Genomic DNA, 26,423 nt, shown 5'->3' with positions numbered 1-26,423 from the left:
GCAGCTGGTGCCATAGTTTTCAGAGGGGAGGTAGGCACAAGAGCTGCCAAGAGATGCGCTGAGCCCTCATATACAGGCAGCTGAAACAGCAGATGACCAATCGCCCAATCAAGCCAAGGGTAGAGGTGATACATACCATATTTACTTGCATAATGATCGCACTCGAGTAGTGATCGCACCCCTGAATTTTGTCGTCAAAATTCGATTTTTTTCTTTCTCGTGTAATGATCGCACCCTGAACTTGTTGCAGCGATATGTCGAGTGCCATGTCTAGTTAATAATGATCACGTTTACCATCTGTTGAATGCTACGCAAACGACTCTTGAAGACATACCAAGCGGTCTGCATGCACCCAACATTCTTAAGCAGATGCCCCATTTCATTCCTTTCATCACTTTCCGCACTTCCACGAAAAAAATAAGTTTCAACCAAACTTGCGTCGGCTTTATTATTTGTAGGCTTCATAATGGTTTTGGTCAAGAACAACAACATAAAGGGTACCTTTCAATTCTTCTCGTCTGCACTCGTGGGCACACAACAAATCGTGAGCGGCAACGATAGTGGCCACATTTACACTGATACGCTAGAAGTGTACCCTGTTCTGACGTCACCGCTTGTAACGCAGCTAAGATATTCACCCACCCTTAGCGGAAACGTGCCGTATTAGGATAGCAGTGAAGACAAATGCCACAGTTTCCACAGCATGCCCGCCATGTGTTTCTATGTCACTGGCAGCTAAGCGCACCTATCTCTGTTTCTGTCCCCTCCCCCTCAAAGTGGAAATGGCCACGTTATTGTCGTAAACTTGCCAATATTAATGATATTATTCATTACTGATATGAAAGAAATTGTTTCAATGCGCGTAATGTACTCACGTGAAGAAAAATAATTGCGTTTGGCGCGTTCGGCTTGCCCCGCCGGCCGCCATTTTTGTTTTGGTGTCCCGCACTGACAGCGGCAGCCGCCTGCTTGTCATCCCACAGCAAATGTGGGATGAAAAAAGAAAACGTTTCTTTTCGTGGGAAATTTAACCCGCGTAATGATCGCACCCCTGAATTAGCGTCAATTTTTTTGACAAATAAGTGCAATCATTGTGCGAGTAAATACGGTATATATCCATTTACATTTATTTTTATATATATATATATATATACAGTTGAGCTTCGATATAATGAACCTTGATGTAACAAAATTCGCTATGTAAAGAACTATTTTCATTTCCTGATCTTAGTTGCATTGAAAACCGTGTATGTTCTTTCCCGAAGTAATTTCATGACATGGTTTCCATTTAACAAAGTTTTCAGCCATCTCAAGCATGAACTTGGAGCCTGTATGGCTAGTTAATCTAGCAAAAAACTATAAAAATGTTGGCTGAGGCAAAAGTTATTTCAAACATCCTTCTGATGAAAAGTTTAAGTGGCGAAACTGCTGTCGAAGCGCGCGTGGTGGTATGCAGTAGGCAGGAAAAACCACTAGTTGTGCCGTTTGTTGCATTGGTAAACAACTTGCAGAGGCAGCAGGGCGCACGGCAGCTCACAGCACTCGGAGAAACGCAAGACCTGACGATGCCTTCTGCGCAAGGGGGATTGGAACGGAGTGAATGCACGGTAACGTGATCAAGCATGCAATGGGGGGAGGGAGGGTGCAGGAATGCACACGTCGCTTCCTCTCACATGTACATGCTATCTCTTGGAGGTAATCTCTTCGTGGCAAGGGCAAAAGTCAAGTATAAATGGTTGGTGCCTTCATGCGCATTTTGTTGTTCCCACACGTCTAGTGTTGACAGTTGCATAATCTGAAGTTTCCAAGACACAGTGTGAAGTGCTCGCTCACATTGTGACTGCGAGTTCATGGTCATGCAGTGAGATCTGTTAATGTTAGCCTGAGCATGTGTGACAATGATAAAACTACAAACCTTACCTCATGTAGTCTCTTTGCTATCGCCTTCAATGTTTCGCCTTTCTGGTGAATTCAAGACGAATACCCGTATCTTTTTACACTTTTGTTTTTAATTTGCGGGTGCCGGCTGCGGGAGTCGGCTGCGGGCACTACGCACGGTCAGGCATAGCGTCCAAGATTTATGGAACCGCACGATGCAATAGATGCAAATCTCAGACGCCGTGAGCCCCGCTGATGAATTGCTCCCAGTGTGATCTGCACTGCACTGCATGCGCTGGCGCTTAAAACCATGCTAGTATGGCCCGACCTTCTTACAATTTGTTTATAAACGCTTACTAACAAGATCCCAAGCAACCACGGATAGCTGTGGGATGTCCGCCAGAAATCCGAATTTCCATCCATTTAAATATCCCTTACAGACGTCCATAGGACGTACAAGAAATGTCCATATCCCATTCAGATGTCCGGGTCACATCCTGTTTTAAACGTCCTCTGGCTGCACATAAATTGGCATGCCTACATAAGTTAGGGCATTGATCAATGTCCTAATATGGAAAATATAGTTGGAAATTCTAAAGGTTCAGAATTCATTTTACACTTGCATGTTTCTGCACTCTATTGAACACATAATCCGAGTTATATTTACATGGCAAAACGAGTAGCTGAAGTATCCTTGCAACTTAAGATGACAGTCAAAGTGTAACAGATCTTGAAGTCTAGGCTTTTTTTGGCTGCATGAACGATTACAGAAGCAAAACATACATCATAGACACCATGTAGTGGTGGGCAATCTCTAAGGCTATGCTGCTGTTTGAATTCAGTGGAAGCCATTTCAGGAGACGGAAACATGACACAGACATTTGGTTTTTGGACACCACTTATTGCCAATCAAGTAGTTATTTCACTGCCTAATTTTATATATAATAAAAATTTTTCAACAAATCTTTTAATATATGCCAGTTGATGTATCGGAAAGCCTCGGCAACATATGCTGTTTGACAACAGTGTCCTGCGGTAATACCATTCAATCCAAGTTATAGGCATTGTTCCATCGTTTTAATGGTGGTGAAGCATGGTGCAGTGTCGGTTCGTTTGACGTCTTCACAGCGTGCCCGAAGTCACTTACTCGGCTATTGAGGTATGACAGCTACATCTATCTCTAGTTGAGCCACTGGAGTATAGCAACGTGTTTTGTTCACAGGTGCCAACAAGCCCTTAAGTGAGGGGAGAGCCTTACACGTGAAGGAAAGCATCACTGCAAATGAGGGCCATATTTGAGGAATTCGGATCTCGTGCCGGCAGCCAGCAGTCAACGGCATGAGAAATCTCAAGTCCAGGATGGTGCAGTTGTGCATATACACCGCAGACATGTGTTAACATGTATTGTCCTATCAGCGCGAACGTTTATGTGCCTTGCGACATTTGCCGATTAAGAGGCTACCTCAGAAGTTAATGCCGCTGATTATAACACGATGTGACCCCCCACCTCGGACTCAGAGGCAAAATCATGTAACCACTCTCTAGCGCAGTGGGTATTAAAGATTCTTATAGTATTAAATTGAATGGATTTATGCTTAAAGTGGTAAGGATAATTCACCATTCTGTGGTCACTATGTGCAAGTACTGGCTATACTGTTATTAAAATACATTCATGGTAAGCATTTTCGCATCCAATTGTGAATATAAATAATGGCTGTCATGCTATAGTGTTCTTGTAGCCAAAGCTCTAGAGATTCGAAGGTTCAAGTGTCATGCATTTAATTTTTTTCTTACTAAGCTTCTCAGTAAAAAAATGCTCCTTGTATGCATAACAATAAATTTTAATTATTGGTCAACAATACATGAACTCCTCAAACTGGCAAAAATGGCAGTGCTTTCTGCGTTAAATCTTTCCATCACAATGAGTTTGCAGGTGCATCACATTTTATGTTTTTCATATCTTTCAAAATGCATTCTATTTCTGACATGTAAATAATTGTGTTTTAATGCTATCTTACACTATTCTGTGTAGACTGTTGTTTATGTCTGTATTAAGTCTTCTTGTTTAATCAACGCAAACTGAGACAAAGGACGGCAAAGAAGATGGGATGAAGACTGTCTTCGACCCACCGTTTTTGCCGTCCTTTGTCTAGCCCGTTCTCATACCTTACTGTATTAGGTTAGCCTTGATATTGCACTTTCACTATGCATAGTGCTGTCTTTTTTGTGGTTTCCGCCACACGTTCATTCTTGCTTGTGAATTTTTTCTTTATTCTAAAGCATATGCCTATAATGAATCCTCTAAGGCTTGACAGTATGAAAAAGTAAAATAAGTAACCACATGAGACCTCATTAAGTTGTATTGACTTTCCCACATTTGTTAGCCTCTGACATGCTGAAAGGAGTTTCTATTTTTGTTTTTTATGTCTTCGTACTGTCCTAACTTCAGTCATGGTATCTAGATCTGCAAGGTTTCTTTTTTATCAGCATGTATATTTGCTGTTGTGAGCAGTATTCATGCGTGCTTTGTGGACTTTATAATATAAGATGGCAGTAAAAAATGTATTGTATTTTGAATGTGGTGTGGACCCATGTTATTTGTTTATTTGCAGCAGAGCGGCGACAGAGTGAAATGCATTGAAGCACCCAACCAGTTGTTATATAACATTGGTTGGGGGCTTGAATGCATTCCACTATCACTGCTTCAAGATGTATATGCGTGTGTGCACACACACACATATACATGACACACATACCATCCGTAATGCATCCGCCACAGGATCCCATTTTGGATTTCCAATGGATGTACAAATTTGTTTCTGCAGATATGCATCAGACGGCTGATGGACGTCTGTTGGAGATTTGTGGACATCCACTGGGCATCTGTTATATCGGAAATGGATATCCATAGGACGTCTGACAGATCTCTGTGGTTGCTTGGTATACTATCCATTAAGAATGCTCTGGGAATTTGTGAAGTTGTTTTTAATGCTGAAAATTTCAAACCTCGAATGAATGAAATTCACAAATTTTACAAAAAGGTTTGTAAAGAAGGGGGAAGGAAAAGGGTGAGAAAATCAGAACTAGCGGAGTGCATTTCTGTCATCATAGAGGTTAACCCCAAGTTTGTGCTAGACCCATTGTGGCATGCTTAGTTGTTTTATATACTGCAGGGTAGAAAACTTGTTTTTCCTACAGGGCCATTGGTGCCACAATGGCTTTCTTCTTTTCAGGTTCTCAGGTTTCTCGCAGTTGTTTTTTTTCTGTAGTAAAGGGTTCAGTTACTTTTCTGCTGTGCTTCTCTCTGCTTGTTCTTGCTTGTTTGAGTGATCTTTTCTGGAATGACACACTTTCTGAGTTTAGGATAGCACCTGCAGAAACAACATTTTTCCACGAGATTGCTGAAAGCTGATGCTTTTTGGGCATCTAACACATCTTGTTAATGAAACCACTAGCTGTAAAAAATGTGGTGTTTGCCAGTTGACGCCAACTGGCAAACTTCTGTGCAAATTTAGCGCAATACTTGGTTAGCGCAAATTACAGCGCAAACCAAGTTTTGCGCTGTAAGTACAACTTCGTTATATCGAGGTTCGACTGCATATGCCATTAAAAAGAATGGAGAGTTAAAAAATTCACGCAGAAAGACCTCTGAAAGTTGGCTAAGTATGCGTAAGCACTGTGTCACTTGCTCATCTCCATGCAGCCCGGTGTCATTGTCAATGTTATAAAACTTGATCCAACCAGTATAAATCATTCCTTATCGGTTCTTATCAACCTTATTGGATTTTATCAGAGCCTTATCAACCTTTAGCTGTCGATATCAACATTATCACAATCGAGGCAACCCTTATCAATCCTCATCTGTCCTGATCAACCTTATCAGACGTTATCCGACCATTATAACCCCTTATCACTTTTTAGCACCTCATCCATCTGCGAAGAACCAAAATCAACCGTGAGAAGACCCATATAACCCTTCATCACTCCTTATCATCCTCATCAACTCATTGACAGCTTATCTGTGCGTGTTGAGAGACTTGAAGCGCATGAGTCCTCAGAGGTCGTTGGCGTTTCGGTCGGTGAAGGAACGCCCCAACAAAAGGTGCATCCTGCGACCACCAAAACGCATCGAGGATGTGGTGTGTTTGGCATTAAATTTTCACGAAATTTGAATTTTTCTGCTGTCTACGATGCTCCAAGTCGGCTCTACATATAGTCCTAGAGATGGCTCTTATTCCACCATCACCAAATCTTTCAAGAAAGCCTTCATAGAAACGTTTCTCCTTTGAAATCCATTTTGTATCATTGGCACAACATATTTATATGGTTCAGATATATTCACCTTCTGTAAGCGTGGCTGTTTAGCCCAGTGGGTAAGACATTCTGCTTCTGAATTTGGGGTCATAGGTTCAAAACTCACCATCGCCAACATTTTTCCTTTTGAATTTATTTTGTTTTATACATTAATTTCTTTGTAGCAATTCGTCTTACGTGACAGACTGATGGATGGACGGGTTTCCTCGTTGGGTAGGCATAGAAATGCTTACGTATTTAAAAGAACCACGGCATTCTGCGACCTACAACGTTAAGCTGCCCAAAATGAAGCGCTGCTCAACGGCGCCTGCTCATTGCGCGTAAGTGGGACACTCGGCTGGCACTGGCGATGTATCAGATTACTCCAAAGCTGGGAGCAGCTTCCACGCGGCTGATGTGTGCCATCACGCATGTTCTAGAGCCTGTACATTCTGTTGCGCAATGTCAACTGGCAAACACCACATTTTGTACAGCTAGTGGTTTCATTATGAAGATGTGTTAGATGCCCAAAAAGCATCAGCTTTCAGAAATCTTGTGGAAAAATGTTGTTTCTGCAGGTGCTACCCTAAACTCAGAAAGTGTGTCATTCTAGAAAAGATCACTCAAACAAGCAAGAACAAGCAGAGAGAAGCACAGCAGAAAAGTAACTGAACCCTTTACTACAGAAAAAAAAAAACTGCGAAAAACCTGAGAACCTGAAAAAAAAAAAAGCCATTGTGGCACCAATGACCCTGTAGGAAAAACAAGTTTTCTACCCGGCAGTATATAAAACAATGAGGCATGCCGCAATGGGACTAGCATAAACCTGGGGTTAACCTCTATGATGGCAGAAATGCACTCTGCTAGTTCCGATTTTCTCACCCTTTTCCTTCCCCCTTATTTGTTGTTGTCTTGTGCATTTGTTTGCTTTGTTCCTTCCAAAGCTATGGCACCCTTGTGATAAACCAAACAGCTGATAATCAGCACCTGTGCTGCGTTGTTTCTCCTTGTCATTGATCCTATCTTTTCTGCTGTTTTCCTGCCTACACAAGAAAGTCTAGTTTGCCTAATTTTAAGTCCTAGAGCATTTTTGGTTTCCATCGATGGAATTTACAATGCTCTAGAGCTTTACTGAAAGAAGGCATTCGTGAACAAACGAAATGTTACAGTCATGCAGCGTGGTCTCATCATTGATGAGTGCACTTGTGCTAGTGCTGCAGCTTCTTTGACCCCTCCAGAATATTTAAATGGTAGCGGCTGGACATGAAACCATTGGTTTGTAGCAGCTACCCAATCTTCACCGACAGAAAAAGTATTAGCAGTAGACCTAAGAATGACTGAATATCAACAAGATAAGCACAGACTTTCAAATTATTAAAGTAAAGTGAATGCACTCTTCACATGACCATTTGTACCGTTTTCATTGTAATTTGTGTAAATAACCCTCTATAACCATTTGATTACAGCAGAATCTTGGTAAATAGAAACCACTTCAACCAAAACTGTTGCTTAAACAGGACAACTACCTTTAAGTCAGTTGGTTTTGTATTTCAGTAATGCAAATAACTTTTGTTAATCTGAACCAAAATTTTCACATCTCTGTGTAAACAGAACCACAGAAGATGTTGCAACACTTAGGCCACGTACGCATGAAATCATTTTCTTTTTCCTTTTTTTTTTTATAAAGAGCCAGAATGTGAATTTTGCCTGCAAGTCTTGTCTTCTATGCAGAAAGCCATCTTCAAAAAAGAGGCAGCAAGGACTCTAGGAAGCAAGCATTGTTGCGTTTTTAATGCACAGCAAGTAGCAGCTGCAGAACAAATTTTGTTACTGAGGTGTCAAAGAACCTTGTCATATACTGTTTTGTAAAACTATGCCCATCCAATGCACTTGTTAAAGTCTAAATGATGCAAAGCTGCCTTTAAGTTTACAAAAAGTTGTTTGAAATGTGCTTATATGAGTGTTTTCTCAAAGTCAATGCAAGTCACCATCAAGGCCACATACAGTGTCCAGTTGAAAGTTTAATTCATTGGCTTGCTAATTCAAACACGGAAACCTCAAACAGTAAAAATGCACTGTGCAAAGACTATGCTTACTCGTTTGCAAAGACTACTCATTTCGCTTAAAGCATCTGCTCATGATCGATGCCATGCTTTACGACATATCAGTCTTTCCTGCTCTGCATACTGTTTTTTCTGAGCTGCTTTCTCTTCCTCTGTTAATATGCATTCTGGACTCATCCTTGCAAGGACACTAGTTTGTGAGGACACCAAGTTTTATATGCACAAAAACAAGGCGCATCCCACATTCATGATGTATAAACCCAATGTGTGTCTCCGCCAGACCTCTCCCTCTGCATAACCTATCACAACGCAACATATTCCATCGCATGTGTTTCCATGTTCTCATGTGCTGTCACAGGAGAACTTTTCCTTCACCCACACCACTCACAAGCATCTGCAAGTTTTTTTGTTTTTCTTCTCTCAAACATCTGAACACAGCAGTCGTACCACTGCGTGTGACACCCTGCTAAGCTTACTCTACTTGGCAAGAGCTCCAGCACTGAAGGAAGCGAAATGCTGGAAGCGTTGGCAAAAAAAGTTTCATTTAAAATCTAGCTGTTATGACATTATAGTGCTGCACCACTTCAGATCTTTCTCAGTAAACAAAACTGCTGTCAAATGGAACATATCTCCCCAGTCTTTTGGGGTTCCATTTACCAAGGTTCTACTGAAACTAAAGTCTGGGCACTTGTTGAGGGGAAATGCACACTACTGGATACATAAGGCAAGAGCAAAGGCATGGGCATCTCTCATCACTTGAAGGGTTTCCAAACATGACAAAGTTACGGATGTCCCTTAATTGCTGATACCCTGCACCCAACCTCTCCTCAAAAACAAGAAAGAAGAAGGAAGAGAATAATTTCAACTTTTTTTGCCTCACCTGGGTACACAAGTGGTGCCCCCGACCACCATCCACAGACATCAATCAGGTAGTACAGGATAGCCAGAAGAAAGAAGGCTGTGCTGGCTGTGGAGAGAATGAAGGACACTGACCTAGAAAAAAAAGCAAAAAACACAGTGCCCTCTTAGTGCTGTGCCATGCTCAAGGGATAGCAAAAACGAACACTGAAGCTAGTATATCACCGTTTTTTGTTTTTGCGTGAAAACATTTTTTTTTTATTTATTTCTGGGACAGCTAGCACTTTCACATCTTTTCAGGTAGATTTCTAGAACAAGGTGCACATGTGAACTAGCAGGTGGGTTAACGTGGTGAAGAAACAGCACAAACACGGGATGACAGCCAAAAGACAAAGGCTACAGTGCTTATCAAAAAATCTGATATTACCTGCATGATAAATTGCAATGTCCAGGTAGCCAACTAAAAAGATTCACCAATTAACTTTCATAGTACAGTAGAACCTCGTTGATTCGTTCCCGTTACGTACGTTTTCCCAGCACCAACATTCCCAATCGAGAATAAAAACAATGACCCAATAGAGTTACGCTCCTATTTTACTGCTTCATACATTCCCGGAAAACACGATTTTTTTCGGCACTAGCGTTCAAAATCGTATGATACGTTTTCCAGCCGCTAGATCTCATGTAAACAAGAAAATGCGCGAGGCGCACATGATCGAGAACAGTATATGGCTGCCCACCATGGCAGCTTCACCGCAATACTCGCTTGCCCATCCCACGTAAAAACGTCAGCGCGCACTCAGTTTCTCATTTCGGTATCAGCAAATCTTCTCTGGGGTCATCGCATGCGGCATCCACAGCTATCACCGCCAATCCTCTTCTGATAAGCACCTTCACCTATCTGTTTTAGAGCGCATGATGCTTGGTGCCATTGGTAGCGTACTGCACGCTTTTAGTAGGCGATAATGCAAACGCACCGCCATTCACTGCTGCAGGCGGCACCATGTCGCCATCACATTTCTCTTCGGTGGCATCCGGTGTCACCTGCCAGCTTGATTTCGTTTCGGTCTCCTGTTGCCCTTTCAAAATGCAACGCAATAGGAAAACAACAAAACACGTCTCGGGCCACTGGATCACCACCACCAGCTCGATGTGCCTCGGCGTGTCCTGCTGCAACGATCCACGCAATGCTTCGTGTAACATAGATGTCAACAATAGTTGTCTCAAATTTCTTTAGTTACTTCGGATTGTACATTTTCCAGGTTAGTACGTTTTTTCTCGCAGTTTTTTCTAATACATATGAACGAGGTTCTACTATTCCCTTTATGGCTCATGTTACAATTGTAAAACTGAAGCCGTGCAGAAGTGAAGGCATGTCTGCTCAGCAGAAATTTTAAGCCTAGCCGGTTGCTCATGAGTGCCTCTATTATTCCTTACACCTAGTCACAGGCTCACTGCTGCTGAAGCACATGCAAGAAAAGAAAGAAAGAAAGAAAGAGAAACAGAAGACAACCAGGAAACGCACAATTACAATCTACCAAGGGTGTGTGCATCTGCTGCAAGTCTTTCAAATACAATATACAAAGAGCGAATGATGGTGTGCTTATGCACGACGGCTCCCGCTGGTTAATCTTCAACAGCTCTCTAATCGACCGTGACTGCCGACTTCGGTAATTAGTTAGAATTAGCGTCTGGTTAAAAAAAAATGGGGTACGCATGGCACAGTGCTAATGCCAAATTGCAGCCTGTTCTTGACGTCCACAAGTTTGCATCTTCAAGCAGACGATCACTGACACAATGACCTGTTTGGACAATTATTAGTAGCTATTAAAAACACTGAAAAAGTCAACCCCCAAGCTGCCAAGAATGCATTAGTGTGCTTGCCATATGTGTCCTGCACATCCACCATTTGTTGATTATAGTGTGTAAATAGCAACGTGGTCACAGGCAACTTTGTCTAGTGTTATGAATGTTTGTTACTCTGAATCATCTGACATCTTCAAAAGATGCCAACTCCACCCTCACTGTCTGAACACACAATGGCCTCAGTGAAGTAAGGAATGTACCAACAATAAAACATTTATTTGGGAAGTGCAAGGACTCAGAAGGAATGCATACAACAGGACATTTTGTCTCTTGCCGATCTGTTCAAAGTTAAAAGTTAAAAGTTACCAAGTAAAACACACATTTGCTGTAATCACCTACAGTGCCTTCATCTTTCCACAGCTGAACCCACTTATAACGACCACATACATAAACATTGTTGGGGTGCCGTCCATGGGAACCTGGTGCACTTGCTAACCGTGTTGGTGCATGCGCATCGAGACATGTATTTGCATAAAAGGTGAGGCCTGCGCACCTCATGAGAGTTGTCTGGCTGGCTGTGTGGCACTTTAGTGGTGCAAGTAAAATGCTCTTGTTCAAACTGAGGACACTGGTCTGTCTTTCTGCACGGCTGCGGATGGGTGCAGCTAGTGAACCGCACAGGATATATCGATTATAGGTTTTGATAATTGTAATAGCCCTAGACTCTACCTATTGAAGTTAGTCCAGATACATACAACTACTTTTCAACACATCATGATCTTACAAAGAATGCAACCACCTTGCTTGAAAGAAGCAAGAGAAAAAAAGCGAAAGGACGACAGAAACAAAAACACCAAAATAGACTTCCCTAGAGCCTCAAGAACATAAAACATCGTTTTCTTCCCAAATATCCTCCATCGAGCATCTCAAAAGAAATGAGAAATGATATGAAAGAGCGACAACAACAAAAGTTTAGCGTTGCATGCCAGTGGCACTGTCAGCTGGCTATCAACTGTGTAAAAACACTGGTTGAATGCAGCAAAAATGTTACAGACAAGTGCCGTAAATATGCATGTTATTAGAAGAGCATACCTTCTCGGTGTTGCTAACTGAAAGCTGCTGAAATTCGGGTGGCCTTCTGAAATATAATTTTTTTAAATGTTGCCCATTGAGTTACTTTGGTACATTGCAGTGAACTGCAAAAAAGTGCTGCTGGGGCAATGTCCAAAATTCCTGGGTATGTCTTTTTGCTTAACTTCATAACAGGGCACTTATTAATGTTTAAGCTCATTTCCCACTCTTCCTCTTCTCCTCTTCACATTTGTATCACTAGTAAACTTCTCAGTTCCTAGTTATCAAAATTGATTCACCCCTTAAATAACATTTCACTTCATATCCAGAATGTTAAGATTTGTAAATAGTCTACAACACTGAAGTGAACATAATCACTAGTGATTACTAGTACTCGACCCCCTGTTTGTCCTATAGTCAGAAAAATATATATAATGAAACTGATTCATACAAGTGATATTCAGTGAATGAAGACTACCACTGTCATACTAAACAAAGTGATTCGTGATCACTAGTGCCTCAATTCTACCATCTCCTGGTTATCATATTTGAATCACCACTTTTATTACTTTTAATTTGATATCTATGACGCTATGCCATGTAAATGTACGAGCACATCGAACTGAACGTATCATTAGTGATCATTAATGACCGGTGGGGGATCATACCCCGGCCACAGCAGCTGCATTTCAATGGCAGCAAAGTGCAAAAGACAAAAGTGCAATGTGCAATGCAAAAGTGCAATGTAGCATGCATTGGGCACAAGTTGAACAACTCGAGGTGGTTGAAATTAATTCGGAATCCCCCACTATGGATGCCTCATAATCATATTGTGGTTTTGGCATGCAAAACCCCAGAATTTCATTTAAACTAATAGCCAGGCTGTAACCGAAGAAATACTCATTTTAAGTCATTTTTATTGATATCAATGACGATGTTATGAATGAAGGCTACTACTGTAATACTAAACAAAGTAATTTGTGATCACTATAGTCGGATAAAACTCAAGTCTGCAGTGAAGTCCCGCCCACGCCCTCATAACCGCTGCCACTGTTCCTCCGCAAAACTGCAAATAGTTCATACTTCAAACTTTCCCTGTTACCTAAATAAGGCGGTAACGACAAAAAAATATATATAAGTGCGTAATTTGTACGTTTTCATTCGTCTATGATAGTGGAATGGTGAAAGCCTAATTGTTTATTGAACTGAAATAAAATGCTGCTTCGCTGCAACTATTTATTGTCAAGTTTCACTTCAGTTGGCAATGAAGTTTCATGGGTAAAACGGGGTCAGCAGTGAAATGAACTGTACCACGGACTTTTGAAGCGTGAAATGCTCAGACTCCATACACTTTCTCCATGTCTGTTGCGCACCTCATCGCTTCCGCCGATAAAAAGACTCTTCAAGAACAGCAGATGCTCCGGAGGTATCAAGTACGACGCCATTTTGAATGGTCACACGATTGATTGATGTTTGATGTTTAATGGCGCAAGGGCCAGGTGTGGCCAAAGAGCGCCATGCTAATGATAATGAGTTCGCAGTGGACTGATGGGTTCTGTGGTCTTAATGTGCCGTGGCTGTAAAGGGGCCTAAATGTGTTGATGCAAATTCCAAAAAATGTACGAGTAATAAAATTATGGGAATGACTATTGACGTGTACTATGAACATTAGAATGCATTGAGAAAGAATGATGTAATATATAAAATACGTGAGATGCTAAAATTGTCTAGATCACTTCTGCCTCACCAGGGCCCTTGAAAGCCAAGGACCTAGAGGCATGTGCTATACAAAGAAAACTATCGTAGAGGTATCCTCTGGAAAGAGGATGCACTACGGAATTGATGGGCTTGTCACGTGTAGCACAACATCTTTCAAGTAAGCGAGGACTGCTTTGGTCTTAAAAAGCGGTTCTACACCAAGAAACATGGCCGGATGCAGAGAGACACAATGGCTGTATGCAAAAAGAAAATGTTTTCTCCTGTCTCTTTCGCCTTCCCGGCACTCCAGGAAGACGTGGAGGATGGAAAGCTTGTCGCCGCATCTACCACAGGTTGGTGACTCGTTACCGGTCAGGAGAAAGTTACGAGTGCCGAATGTGTGTCCTATTCTTAGTCTAGTGAACAGGACGTCTGTTCTTTGTGTTTTCCTTGTTGGGTGCCAGAAGCCTAACTTAGGCTTAATTACGTGAAGCTTATTACTTGTTTCTGCGTCCGACAAGCATTGCCAGTGGCTTTGCAGTTTGTTTCTGAGGAAAGGCTTCATTTCTGTGGCAGGGACTGCAGCAGAACGAATACCCTGCAATGCCATTGATTTGGCCATCTCGTCAGCAAGCACATTTCCCTTGATTCCTCTATGGCCAGGAACCCAGCATAATACTACATGTCTATGTGATAAGTACATGTTACGTAAGTGTGTGTAGAGTTCATTGAAGACAGGATTTGTATGCTTTTGTAAAGAAATGAGTGCTTTTACAAGGCTTAACGAGTCTGTGAAAATGATTGCTCTGTCAAGTTTTAGTTTCTTTATGTGTTTTACCGCAGACAGTACTGCATATGCTTCTGCAGTGAAGATACTTGTTTGAGGGTTTAACACGTCACATTCAGAAAAAGAGGGACCAAGAGCAGCGTAAGATACGCCACCATTTGATTTTGACGTGTCTGTGTAGAATTCGCAGCAGGAATACTTTAATTGGAGTTCACGGAAGTGCATAGCAATTTCGAGGTCAGGAGCATGCTTTGTGACCTCTACAAAGGATATGTCACAGTCTATCACCTGCCACTCCCAGGGTGGTAATAGCTTAGCTGGAGGCATTAGGCGATGTTCGAGAACTGGGACATCCATTTCCGTGCTAAGTTCTCTTGCACGCAGTGAGAAAGGAAGTCTCATAGAGGGTCTATTCCGAAAAAGTGTTTCACACGTCAAGTCGTTAACGGTTGTGAAACACGGATGTTTCTTATTAGAGCGAACCTTGAGAAAATACGTTAAGCTGATGTATGTTCTCTGAAAATGGAGGGACCACTCATCTGACTTGACGTATAGACTTTCGACAGGGCTTGTTCTAAATGAGCCAGTGTCCAGGCGGATACCGAGATGGTGAACGGGGTCTAACATCTTTAGCGCGCTCGGGGCGGCAGAGTGATATACAACGGCACCTTAATCTAATCTTGATCGAACTAGGCTCCTGTAAAGATTCAGTAAACACTTCCTGTCGCTACCCCATGTTGTGTCGGATAGGATTTTAAGTAAATTCATTGTTTTTAGACATTTTGCTTTAAGACATTTTATATGTGAGATGAAAGTAAGCCTCGAGTCAAGTATTACACCTAGGAATTTGTGTTCATTGGTCACAGGTATTTGTTGTCCGCCCAGTTCTACGCAAGGATCTGGGATGAGACCTCTCTTTCTTGTAAAGAGAACACAAGAACTTTTCTGGGGGTTGATTTTAAATCCATTTTGGTCTGCCCACTTGGACACCTTGTTTAAGCCCTGCTATACCTGTCTTTCACACACTGTAAGGTTGCAGGATTTGAAACCTATCTGTATATCCTCTACGTAGATGGAATAAAAAATGGCTGGTGGCAGTGAAGAACGAAGTGTGTTCATCTTGACGATAAAGAGAGTGCAACTGAGTACTCCTCCCTGGGGTACTCCTGTTTCTTGTATAAAAGGTCGCGATAATACGTTGCCGATTTTCACGCGGAAGATACGATTTGACAAATAGCTTTCAATTATGTTCAGCATATTTCCACGTATGCCCATTTCCGACAGGTCCCGCAAGATCCCGTAACACCATGCCGTGTCATACGCTTTCTCCATGTCGAAGAATATCGATAGGAAAAACTGTTTATGTATAAAGACATCGCGGATATTTCCTTCAATGCGCACAAGATGATCGGTCGTCAACTGCCCTTCTCTGAAGCCACACTGATAAGGATCAAGCATATTGTTGAGCTCAAGGAAATGTATATGTCTGCGATTTATCATTTTTTTTCAAAAAGCTTACACAGACAATTTGTTAGAGCTATCGGACGATAACTTGCCGCCAAGGAAAGGTCTTTTCCCAGCTTCAGAACAGGTACTACAATCGCATCCTTTCATGTGGATGGGAGGTATCCCGCAGCCCAAATTGTGTTAAAAAGTGCGAGTAGTGTGACTTGTGTGTCAGTATGTAGGTTTCTTATCATGTCATATATGACCCTGTCAGGTCCCGGTGCAGAGCTTTTGCATGTGTTTAAGGCGGCTCTCAGCTCGGCAATACTAAAAGGCCGGTTATACGGTTCATTCTGTCTGCATTTTCATGTGATTGGCTTTCGTTCCTCTATTTCTCTATGTTTAAGGAAGGATTGGGAATAGTGGATTGAGCTCGACACATGCTCAAAGTGCTCCCCTGGGGTGTCTGCCTGTTCTTCTAAGCTATTTACTTGATCGTTCACCAAAGGCAACGGATTTATTCGCTGCCCTTTTAGCTTCCTTACGCCATTCCAAACTTTCGCCTCCTGTGTGTAAGAACTGATACCTCAAAGGAACCTCACCCAGCTATCTCTCTTCGCCTGATGCCATATGCGCCTTACCTGTGACTTTATGTGTTTAAATTCAATAAGATTTTCTGCATTCGGCGACCTACGCAATATTCCCCATGCCTTATTCTGTCCCTTTCGGGCATTTGTACAGTCATCATTCCACCAGGGAACACGTCTTTTAGGTGAACCACCATTTGTTTGCGGGATAAACTTTTCAGCAGCATCAATAATAAAAGCGGTAAAATATGCGACAGCTTCATCTATACTAAAATTGTTTATAAAATCGAGTGGTAAATGAGTAGATTCTTTAAAATGCTCCCAGTCAGCCGATGCTGATTTCTAAATGGGAAACCGAGAAGGGTTGTCATGCTGTGTTATTGATTTTAAAGTTATAGGGAAGTGGTCACTTCCAAAAGGATTCTTGATCGCATTCCATTCAAGATGAGGCAAAAGGGAAGCAGAGCCTATTGCTAGGTCTACGGATGAATATGAATTGTGTTGAAGGCTGTAATATGTTGGTTCCTTCTTATTAAATAGGCAGGCATTAGAGGTCAGAATAAAATTTTCAATAAGTCGGCCTCTTGCGTCGCAACGCGCGTCTCCTCACAACGTGTTGTGGGCGTTAAAATCACCTACAAGTATGTAGGGTTCCGGCAGCTGATTTATCAGGTTATAGAAATCGATTTTTTGGAGATGATAGCTTGGAGGTATATAAATGGAGCAGACGGTTACCAACTTCTTGAAAATAATCCCTCTAATTGACACTGCCTCGAGGGGTGTCTAATGCTACCTGGCAACAAGCTGCGGACTTGTCTGCAAGGATTGCTACACCGCCGGACGAGGTGTTAGCCTCATCACGGTTCTTATGGAAGATGGTGTATTGGCGAAGAAAGTTTGTCTGTGTGCGTTTTAGATGTGTCTCTTGAACACACAGCAACTTGGGATTGTGTTTGTGTAGTAGTTCTTTAATGTCGTCAAGGTTATGGAGAAGTCCTCTAACATTCCACTGTAGTATTTGTGTATCCATTATGCTATATGTGTTGGGTGCTGTGTGTTTAAGAGACTGAGGTTAGCTCACGGGCCTTTTTCTGGCACCGTGACGGGAGTTTTGTCTTATTTGGAGCAATCGAGAGTGCCTCGCCGCTCCTTAGGCGCTGCTGGCGCTGTCTTGTTGGTGGTTGTGTCCATTGCCTCTTGCGAGGCGCTGGACACGCGCTCTTCCGAGCGCTTTGTTTGGCGTGAAGGCCTCGGCACGTTGGACGAGGCCTTTGAGGTCACTTGCCCGGAGGTAGATGGCCCCGTCTGCTGGGTTGGCATAGCAGCACTAGCTGCATCCGCCGGGGGGGCGGATGGCGTCACTGCCGCCTCACTGGCTGTGGGTTGGACAGCCACCGGAGACCGTTGTGGCGCTGCCCCCTGACGCGCCACTTCGACATATGTGTTCTTGGGCAGGTAGGATACCCGCCTGCTTGCCTCCTTGAAACTTACATTTTCCTTTACTTTTATCATCACAATTTCTTTTTCTTTTTTCCAGGTTGGGCACGATCGAGAGTATGCAGCGTGTTCCCCTTCACAGTTTACACAATGGAGAGAGTTTTCACAAGATTCAGAGGTGTGCTCATGAGCACTGCATTTCGCGCAGGTTTGGCGGCCTCGACAGCTCTGTGAACTGTGACCGAAACGCTGGCATTTGAAACAACGCAGGGTATTTGGAACATATGGGCGAACACAGAGCTTGATATACCCGGCCTCGATGGACTCGGGCAGAACACTTGTGCCAAAAGTAAGTATCAGGTGTTTGGTCTGTATTTCCTTATTATCATGCCTCATCTTAATTCGCTTAACGTTGATGACGTTCTGCTCACTGAAGCCCTCCAAGAGTTCAGCCTCAGTCAGCTCCAAGAGATCATCATCGGAGACTACGCCACGGGTGGTATTCATAGTATGATGCGGAGTTACTGTTACTTTGGCATCGCCAAATGATACTAGATTGGGTAGCTTTTCATATTGCTTCTGGTTGCAGAGCTCCAAGAGGAGATCACTGCTTGCCATTCTGGATGCTTTGTAACCTGTACCAAAAACTTGGGTGAGAGACTTAGACACGAGGAATGGTGAGATTGTTCGCACGGGTTTGTCTGGTTGTTCGGAGTGGACTACATGGAAGCGAGGGAAAGTTTCTTTGAGGTTTGTGTGCCTTGGTTGCCAACTGCTGTTTTTTTAAGTTATATCCTACTATAGTAACTCAGTCCTACCACTCCAAGTTGCCATAATTGAGTCACCGTTGCAATGACTTTTCATATGACATTCATAATGCTATGCTGTATGAAAGTATGACTCGGCATTATCAAGTATCAATGGCAACCAAAATTCTCATTTAATTATGTGCAAATGACACCAATGACGAGGTGCACAAATGAAAGTTACCATGGTAGAAGGAAAATAAATTATTTATTATCATTATTGTCTTAATCATACCAGTTCCATGTAGGCATAGTTAGTCACTCGTTTTATGACATTCCATTTGATATCCATGCCATTATTGTGTGTAAAACAGAGAGCTTAGCATAGTATGTTAGTAACTAGTGATCACTAGTGACTATAGTCCTATTAGTTAGCTGTAATGTGCAGTTGCTTAGTTAATTGCTCATTAATTCAGAATGTGATTACTGATTGGCTTTCATGACATTGTGTTACATTGGAAGCTACAAATAGCCTAGCAGAAAAAGGTATTTCTATTCACTAGTGACCAAAACCTACTACATTGGTTGTGTGTCATTCTCTCCCTCCACAATCTCATGCTAACATTTTCTTGAAGTTGTTTACTGAATTTGACATCTGCTGTCTGTGCTGCTTTCACAAATGAAAAATAAAGAAGAAAAGAGCAAGAAGAGAGAGAGACAAAAAAAAGCAAAAAATGGCGGGGGACTTCACACAGAAATTCCTCTGGGAGTTGTCTAAGTATGCGTTAGCATTGTTCCACTTGCTCATCTTAACGCAGTCTGATGTCATTTCCAATGCTATGAAACTTGATCCAACCAATATAAGCAACAGCGCTGTGGCAACACAAACTGCAAGGGGAAGCAGTGCAAGGTGAACTGATGACATAAGAAAACTGCTACTGGTGACAGTGCCAGGTGTGCCGATGACGTTTCGATCATTATAAGCCATTATCGCTCTTTAGCGCTCTATCCATTTGCATCAAACCCCTATGAATTGTGATCAACTGTGCCCTGGCATGGCTGAGTATCATACGGCTACGCATCGTGTGGCTGTGCACGCCCTATCTTGAAAGGGATCTGCGATGGGGACAGAGTGCGCCGAATGCTGATAGCTTCATGTGTGCTCTGTTCTCACTGCTTAGTTTCTGTTGAAGCGAGACACACTAGCGGAAAGAGTGCGTTGAGTGCTGATTGCTTTGTGCTCACAGTGTTCTCGATGCTTAGTTCACGTTGAAGCAAGAGGCAGCACGAAGGTCAATTCGCTCGCTGCTCTAAGTCCCATCTTGAGAGCGATCATCTTAAGTGACGGATGGATGGGCGGGTTTCCTAGCTGGGTAGGCATAGAAATGCCTATGCATTTAAAAATGGGGAGAAGGGAACAAGCGCTAATTCATGTGTGGCTGACAGCACTGGTGCCGAAAAAGTTCAGGCAGTGCCAGTGCATGCCATTTATGCATTAAGTCAACAGCATCAATGATTGTGAAGGGTGAAGAAAATTAATATAATGGTATTGGCAGCCCAAAACGGCAATGAACGTGTGCCCCTCCGCTCCAGTTTGTGTGTCCCAGAGGAGCAAGCACACCATCTGGGTGGCCTTGGAAGGCTGTCATACCCACTACAGGAGCCGTGCTTCCTAATAATCAATTTCATTTCCCACTCTCTTCATCTTACCTTATTGGCTTGGATGCGGCTAGAATGCTGCCACACGGTGCGCCAAGTGCCCAATGCCAGACACTGTCATACCACCGTTATAACTAGAATCAGTCAAATGGCTTGCAGTACGGTTGTGTCTAAGCAAATGAGGAAGGGCTAGATGAACAGTAAACAATAAAATGCAGCATACAGCCCCAGTGCAAAAACAGGCAACCATTACCAAATTTTTGTGATAGAGAGGTGGTTTTCAGTTGCCATGCCTAGCTGCACAATAATATCACAGCTTTTATTATTTCTGAAGGTAAGCTCAAACATAACACGATACTAATATAATGACTACTTTTTGAGGAATTATCATGTTCATTCTAAGTGGGCTTGACTGTATAGCAACAGCATAATAATGGCCAAAGTAGACTGACCTGGTCGCATATAAGTGCATGTGCTAAAGCAATTAACTTTTCTGGCCACTTGTGAAAATAAAGACCCCCCCCCCTTTTTTTTGTCAACATTGTTTTTTTAAGTGATCCTTGCCAACTATGAATAATCTGTCAGCTATTGTATTCTACATTTAGACCAGGCCACTAATGAGAGAAAACTAAAGAAAGCTTTCAAGAAAGAAAGGAAGAATTCAAAGAGTGCTTAAAAAGAAAACCTATACTAACCACAGGTTTTTGTTGACCGGAATCCAGCCATCTTCCTTTGAGAACTTGCACAGCACACCAGCAACAATGCCCTGGGAAAGAAAAAGTTAGAACATTAAGTGAAGAAGTACTGCATCCTAGAGCTGCTGAATACCTTCGCCACCAAAAATAATGCGTCTGCACAATTAAGTATAGTGCAATCATGAGTATAATGTAAGAACTCTTGACTACAATTATAATACAACACTATCAATGTAATGACTGATATGTTACTAAAGTGAACACAAGTGTATATGCTGGGTGTATCTAAGTATCTACATTGAAAATGGACTGCATGTTAAACTATGCTAAAACAGGTATTGCGACGAGTGCTGTGTTCTCTTGTGACCATCTCTAGCTGGTTACGCTAGCCCTACGTAAAAGAATTGGCTCCAGTGACTGTCTGCCTCTTGCAAGATTGTTTTGTATCCCAAAGGACTAAGTCATTGCTTGAGATGAGATCTGCTTGCTCTTCACAGATGCCACAGGCACCTAACACTTATACTTTTCCACACACATGTAACGCACGCTTCCACAGAAATCTGTGGAAGAGATAGAATTGCTTTTGCTGATGTTATGACTTTTTAATGCTAGCTCACATTTTATGAGAAGTACTTCATGTGGTACAGCATTTCTGGCTTGGTAGAGCACTTATTGAAATAAAAAACAAAATTTTATCGAATAATTAGGTATATAGTAAAACCTCATTAATACATACCCACTTAATAAGTCTAAATATAGTTTAAATATAGTCTAATAAGTTTAAATATAGTTGCGATGAATCCCCCGCCCTGTCGCCATTGAACTTATTGATTTATTGGCTGACCGCTTAAGCCATTATGGCATAACGCATGCCAAACTGTATTTTTTGGTGCCTACAAGCATAGAATTGGCAAAATCTTGTGCACACAGACAGACCATATATAGTGAAATTGTGGCTTGCAGACCTTTTCCGGACCACAATCACCACTGATAGTGACATTAAAACATGGTAGCCATGATGTTTTTCTTGCTACCATAGCTTCTAGTGCTTCCACGTTGTCGTCATGGATGATGACGTGAATTATGGTCCTTCTGTATCCGACGTGGCTGGTGCACTGACCATCATGAGGGCATTCGCAGAGTAATGGGTCCTGATGGAGAAACTGGCCCGTGGCTTTGCTGAGTTTGAGGATGCTATCATCGCTGCAAGGCCGCCATTGCAGAAAGTGAGAATCACAAATTTTATGCTACATGCAGATAAGGCTTTTCTGTGTTTGTGTTTGAGGGTGAATTAACAAGTTTCTTTGGCCGCTAAGTCTATACCCGCTCATCAGTCATTGTCGGTTAACTAGTACATCTCTTAATGCGTACCTGATCCACATTCCACACCAACTATATATTAAAAAGGTTTTACTGTATTCAGAATTGGCTGTAACTATGTGCCAGGTGGTCATTATTGCAATTATGTGCCAGGTGCACAAACTCGGATGGACAACATGTGATGCAATACGAAAGTAATCGTGTCTATAAAAGTTTGAAGGAGGAAACAACAATTAAGCTCAACTAACTCAGATTCACAACATGTGATGCAATACCAAAGCAACGGGGCTATAAAACTTGAAGGAAACAGCTTTGAAGAATTAACATGCAGCATTTCCACACGCAAGCGCAGTCAGCTAATTGGATGAGATGACTACACTGAGCAATAGGACTATTTATAATTATGCCTGCAGCCTAATTCTACAGCCAGGGCAATATGGGGCAATCAACAATTGAGTGCTAGCACTGCAAAATTATGCTTGAATCATGGGCCTCAAGGCATGCAGAAGAAAGCCTACTAAAGATGTTGAACTACCAATCCCAAGAGCGTTCTTATCAAGAACTGTTGGTGCCTAAGTCCACTTGCATGGAACTCACAAAAGTGAGCAAGTATACATCCGGCAGTTTTTATATTGTACAGTTAAACCCACTTATAACAATATTCAAGTGGCACGAAAATTCGATTGTTATAACTGATAATTGTTATAACCGGGGTGCATGAAAAAATCAAAATAGGGGTATGGCAGAGCTGATATGAGAAAACTATATTGGGGGCGAGGACTTACAGAGTTGCCATCTGTCAGAAGCGCCTCCCTTGCGTAGTATGAGGAATCATGCGGCGCGCTCCTCATAGGTTTGGCTTACGGCACTTAATGAAAACACCACGCGGCAGCCCTCCTGTACATTTCTGAAAGTGCTCTCAAAACGAGGGAACTTTATTACTGTCAAAATAATAATCTTGGGCAAACTGAAAGCATAGAATCGTTTACAGTCGCCATCTCTTTACCGAATACGTACAGTGAAAGCCACTACGCATGGTCCCTGCGATGGAGTCTCCCGAACTGGCTTGCATGAAAGGTCGGCAATCGGTGAGCACAAACTATGTGAAATATGTTCTTATAGTGGGCGGTCTGTATAACCAAATGGCGCATAACATAACGAAGCCTCAATGCATGCAGCGATCGCACGGGTTCGCGGTGACCGACTGCGCGTCTGCATGCATGTATGCGCACATTTTGCTTTCACTGAGAGCGTTTTCACACCACGCTGTGCACTTTAGGCCGCAGAATATGAGCATTTGACAGTCTGCAAGCAACCATTGTTGCATGGACGCTATCAGAGCTGTTCAAAAACAATTTCATTTTAACAAGCGACTTCGACGCCTATGGCGACTGTTGTGCCGTCGCGATGATTCAATATTTTTTTTCTTCTAAATTCTTGGACGTTTCAATATTATTTCTAAAGTTGTGTTGCACTGTATGCACTCAGCGGGCGATAGCGCGCTGCTTCTTTTTTGTAATCCAGTGCATTAATTCATAACACAAACATGACCATATGCCATGCCTTTGTTTAATGTGCTTCTTACCACTTCCTTTCCATTCCAGTAAACTTGCCAGTGTCTAGCATCAACAAGTTCATAGACCAAACCGTCGTGACATTAGCCACGCAGCCGAGCACGGGCGAATGTCTCAGTGCGCGTTTTATGCTACTCACCGAACATGGCAGTCCCGGCGCCGTAGCAGAAATATTCCTCGCGGATATGCTTGCTGCAAACCCGAGTTGTAGCCGATGGCTGTTTGCCGGTACTAAGTTTCGCGAGCCAAGCTTCGTGCAGCTTCTTGTCCTGCGGCTATGTGTGAATAAGGCTGACACCAGGCTCCGTTGCATTCGTCCGGCACTGCGGCACCAAGCAGTAGCCTACCATGCTGCACGCCTCTAAAAGCAGCCGCTACCTATGATAGCGATTTCAAATGTTGTCAAGCAGACACCCCCCCGAGGCGAGAAAGCCTCATCACTTAATCAGAACCGTAGCGCAGCTGGGACTTTAAACTTTCATTTTCAGCTCACTTTGGCGCTTCCGAAGCAGCTGATGCGGCCGCTGTGTCCACGTGATCACTCATGCCACATCACGCCGACGGTGGCACCAGCTTTTCCAGTGGAGAAGCTCGCCCCCAATAGGCAGGGAGGCCAGTGCCCTTCCCCACCACCTTTCTCCGCCCGGCTGCTGATTGTGTTCACTCGTTTAACTGCTTCCTGGGTGCTCCGATTGCATGTAACAAGCCATGGCCGTCGGCGTTAAGGAATGGCACGGCTATAACAACTGCAAAGAGGTGTCACGGGTGGCAAGCGATATGCGAGCACCGCCGAGGCATCTCATTAGTGGCCCCAAAAGGGGCCTTTTAAAAATTGGAGGACGCTTAAGCTTCGCCTTCAAGAGTGGAATGCGATAGCGTTATCGCACCCCGTTCGCACTGCCCACTCAAAATGATCTACGCGAGCCAAACGTCGTGATCGGCACGGACAGCCAGGCCACAATGCGTCATAAAGGCGGACACGATCATGGGGCGAGTGGCGCGCCACGTGTCGGGGCAGCGCCGTACATTGCGAGGAGGGGGTCTTCTGTGTTTGCCGCAAGATGGCTCTGCGTGTGCGCAGAGCGCAGAAGAAATGTAGCGGAAACGTACTTCGCTACTCGTGTAACTGCAACTTCTGTAATTTGCATGCTCATAATTACTGATATACACCGGAGTATAACTTTCTACGGCACGTTTCTAAGGCAACACCGCATTCACTAGAGGCGCTTTTGTCCCGCTTTGAACTATCGAACTCGTGTCTGAGTGGTAGCGTCTCCGTCTCACACTCCAGAGACCCTGGTTCGATTCCCACCCAGCCCATCTTGCAAGTTGTTTATTATTTATGAATTGCCTTCCGGGATTTTTCGCTCACGGCCAACGCCGCCGACGCCGGCTTTTCTGCGACACGAGCTCCTTAAAGCTGTCGCGTTAAAAATTGCGAGAAGGCTGCTGCGTCAGCATGTCAGCTTGAGAAATCCAGAAGCAACACTACACTGAGGAGAGATAGCGACAAGCATCTCACCACGTACATCTCACTGGCTTGCACGAGAAAAGCCTATGCCCGTCAGCCATGCATGCTTTATGCAAAGCTTGCTGACATCCTTCTCCAAAGCATCCAAGCACTCCACATAGTGCATCGGAAGGTTCCTCGTGAAAACGAAGCCCCGGAGGGACTGAATCATGCCGGGCCTCCGGTGAGGACAACGTTGAGGCAGCCTGCCCTACCGCATCATCGCTGCCATTGTTGCCGTTGCTATCCGATGAAAGCACATTCGCGACGATGGTCTCATCGGTTAGAAGCACTTAGTTTCCAAATCTATTCGGCCATTCCAGTGACTATAGGCGGCGCGGCAGTAGGCCAAAATGGCTGCCGAGACGGTGATAAGGCGATCTTGCAAGCGTGTACATCTCGAGCAGCAAAGCACGTCAGGCGCTCTAGTTTCGCTGCAGACCTTACTTTCTTCTCGCTAAAGAGACGCAAAGGTGTGTAAATGAAGGCGAAGCTACGTTCAATGCCGGTCACATCTTATGCTGCGGCACCAAGTCCATTAGAGACAATTTTTGCAAAGGGGATCGCAGAAGCGCTGCGAAAAAAGGAGACATGGACAGGAAAGGCACTCACCTGCAACTAAGTATATTTTCAGAGACAAACCACCAGGAACATTATTGCTCATGCGCTGTCATCGAGAATTGTAAAAAAATTTTTACATTTTTTATATATATAAAATTCACCTAACAGCGGGGCATGCATCACTACATTAATAATGACAGCTATACTGTAAGTGATGGAAACAATGGCACGTGCAAGTGGCCTGACAGAAGTTCCAAAAAAACCTTCAGGGGGAGAGTGACAGAGGAGTTGGCATAGAAACTTCAGGCAAGGGGAGGGACGTAAATTCCTTATCCATGAGATGCACTGATGAGGCACTAATACAAAGGTTAGCACGAGCGTGATTCTGACCAGCCTCGAGGATTTCCCTTTCGAGCCTTCCTTTAGACCTGCTT

General features: G+C 43.2%; 1 protein-coding gene across 2 annotated transcripts in view; it reads right to left on the bottom strand.

Annotated features, from left to right (window-relative positions):
• The window catches only part of Hgsnat (Heparan-alpha-glucosaminide N-acetyltransferase), a 242,300-nt gene that overhangs the window by 47,121 nt on the left and 168,756 nt on the right, over nt 1–26,423 (bottom strand). For both annotated transcript variants that reach the window (XM_055064926.2, XM_055064927.2), the window contains exons 14-15: nt 21,025–21,095; nt 9,115–9,227 (exon numbers count right to left, since the gene is read on the bottom strand). In XM_055064926.2, the coding sequence (XP_054920901.1) occupies nt 9,115–9,227; nt 21,025–21,095 (184 nt within the window). The remainder of the gene's footprint in view (nt 1–9,114; nt 9,228–21,024; nt 21,096–26,423) is intronic.

This window comes from Dermacentor andersoni, chromosome 1 (genome assembly GCF_023375885.2).
Source record: "Dermacentor andersoni chromosome 1, qqDerAnde1_hic_scaffold, whole genome shotgun sequence".
In the NCBI taxonomy this organism is placed as follows: domain Eukaryota; kingdom Metazoa; phylum Arthropoda; class Arachnida; order Ixodida; family Ixodidae; genus Dermacentor; species Dermacentor andersoni.
Note: the sequence above shows the minus strand (reverse complement) of the source record. Positions and strands in the feature narration are given on the sequence as shown.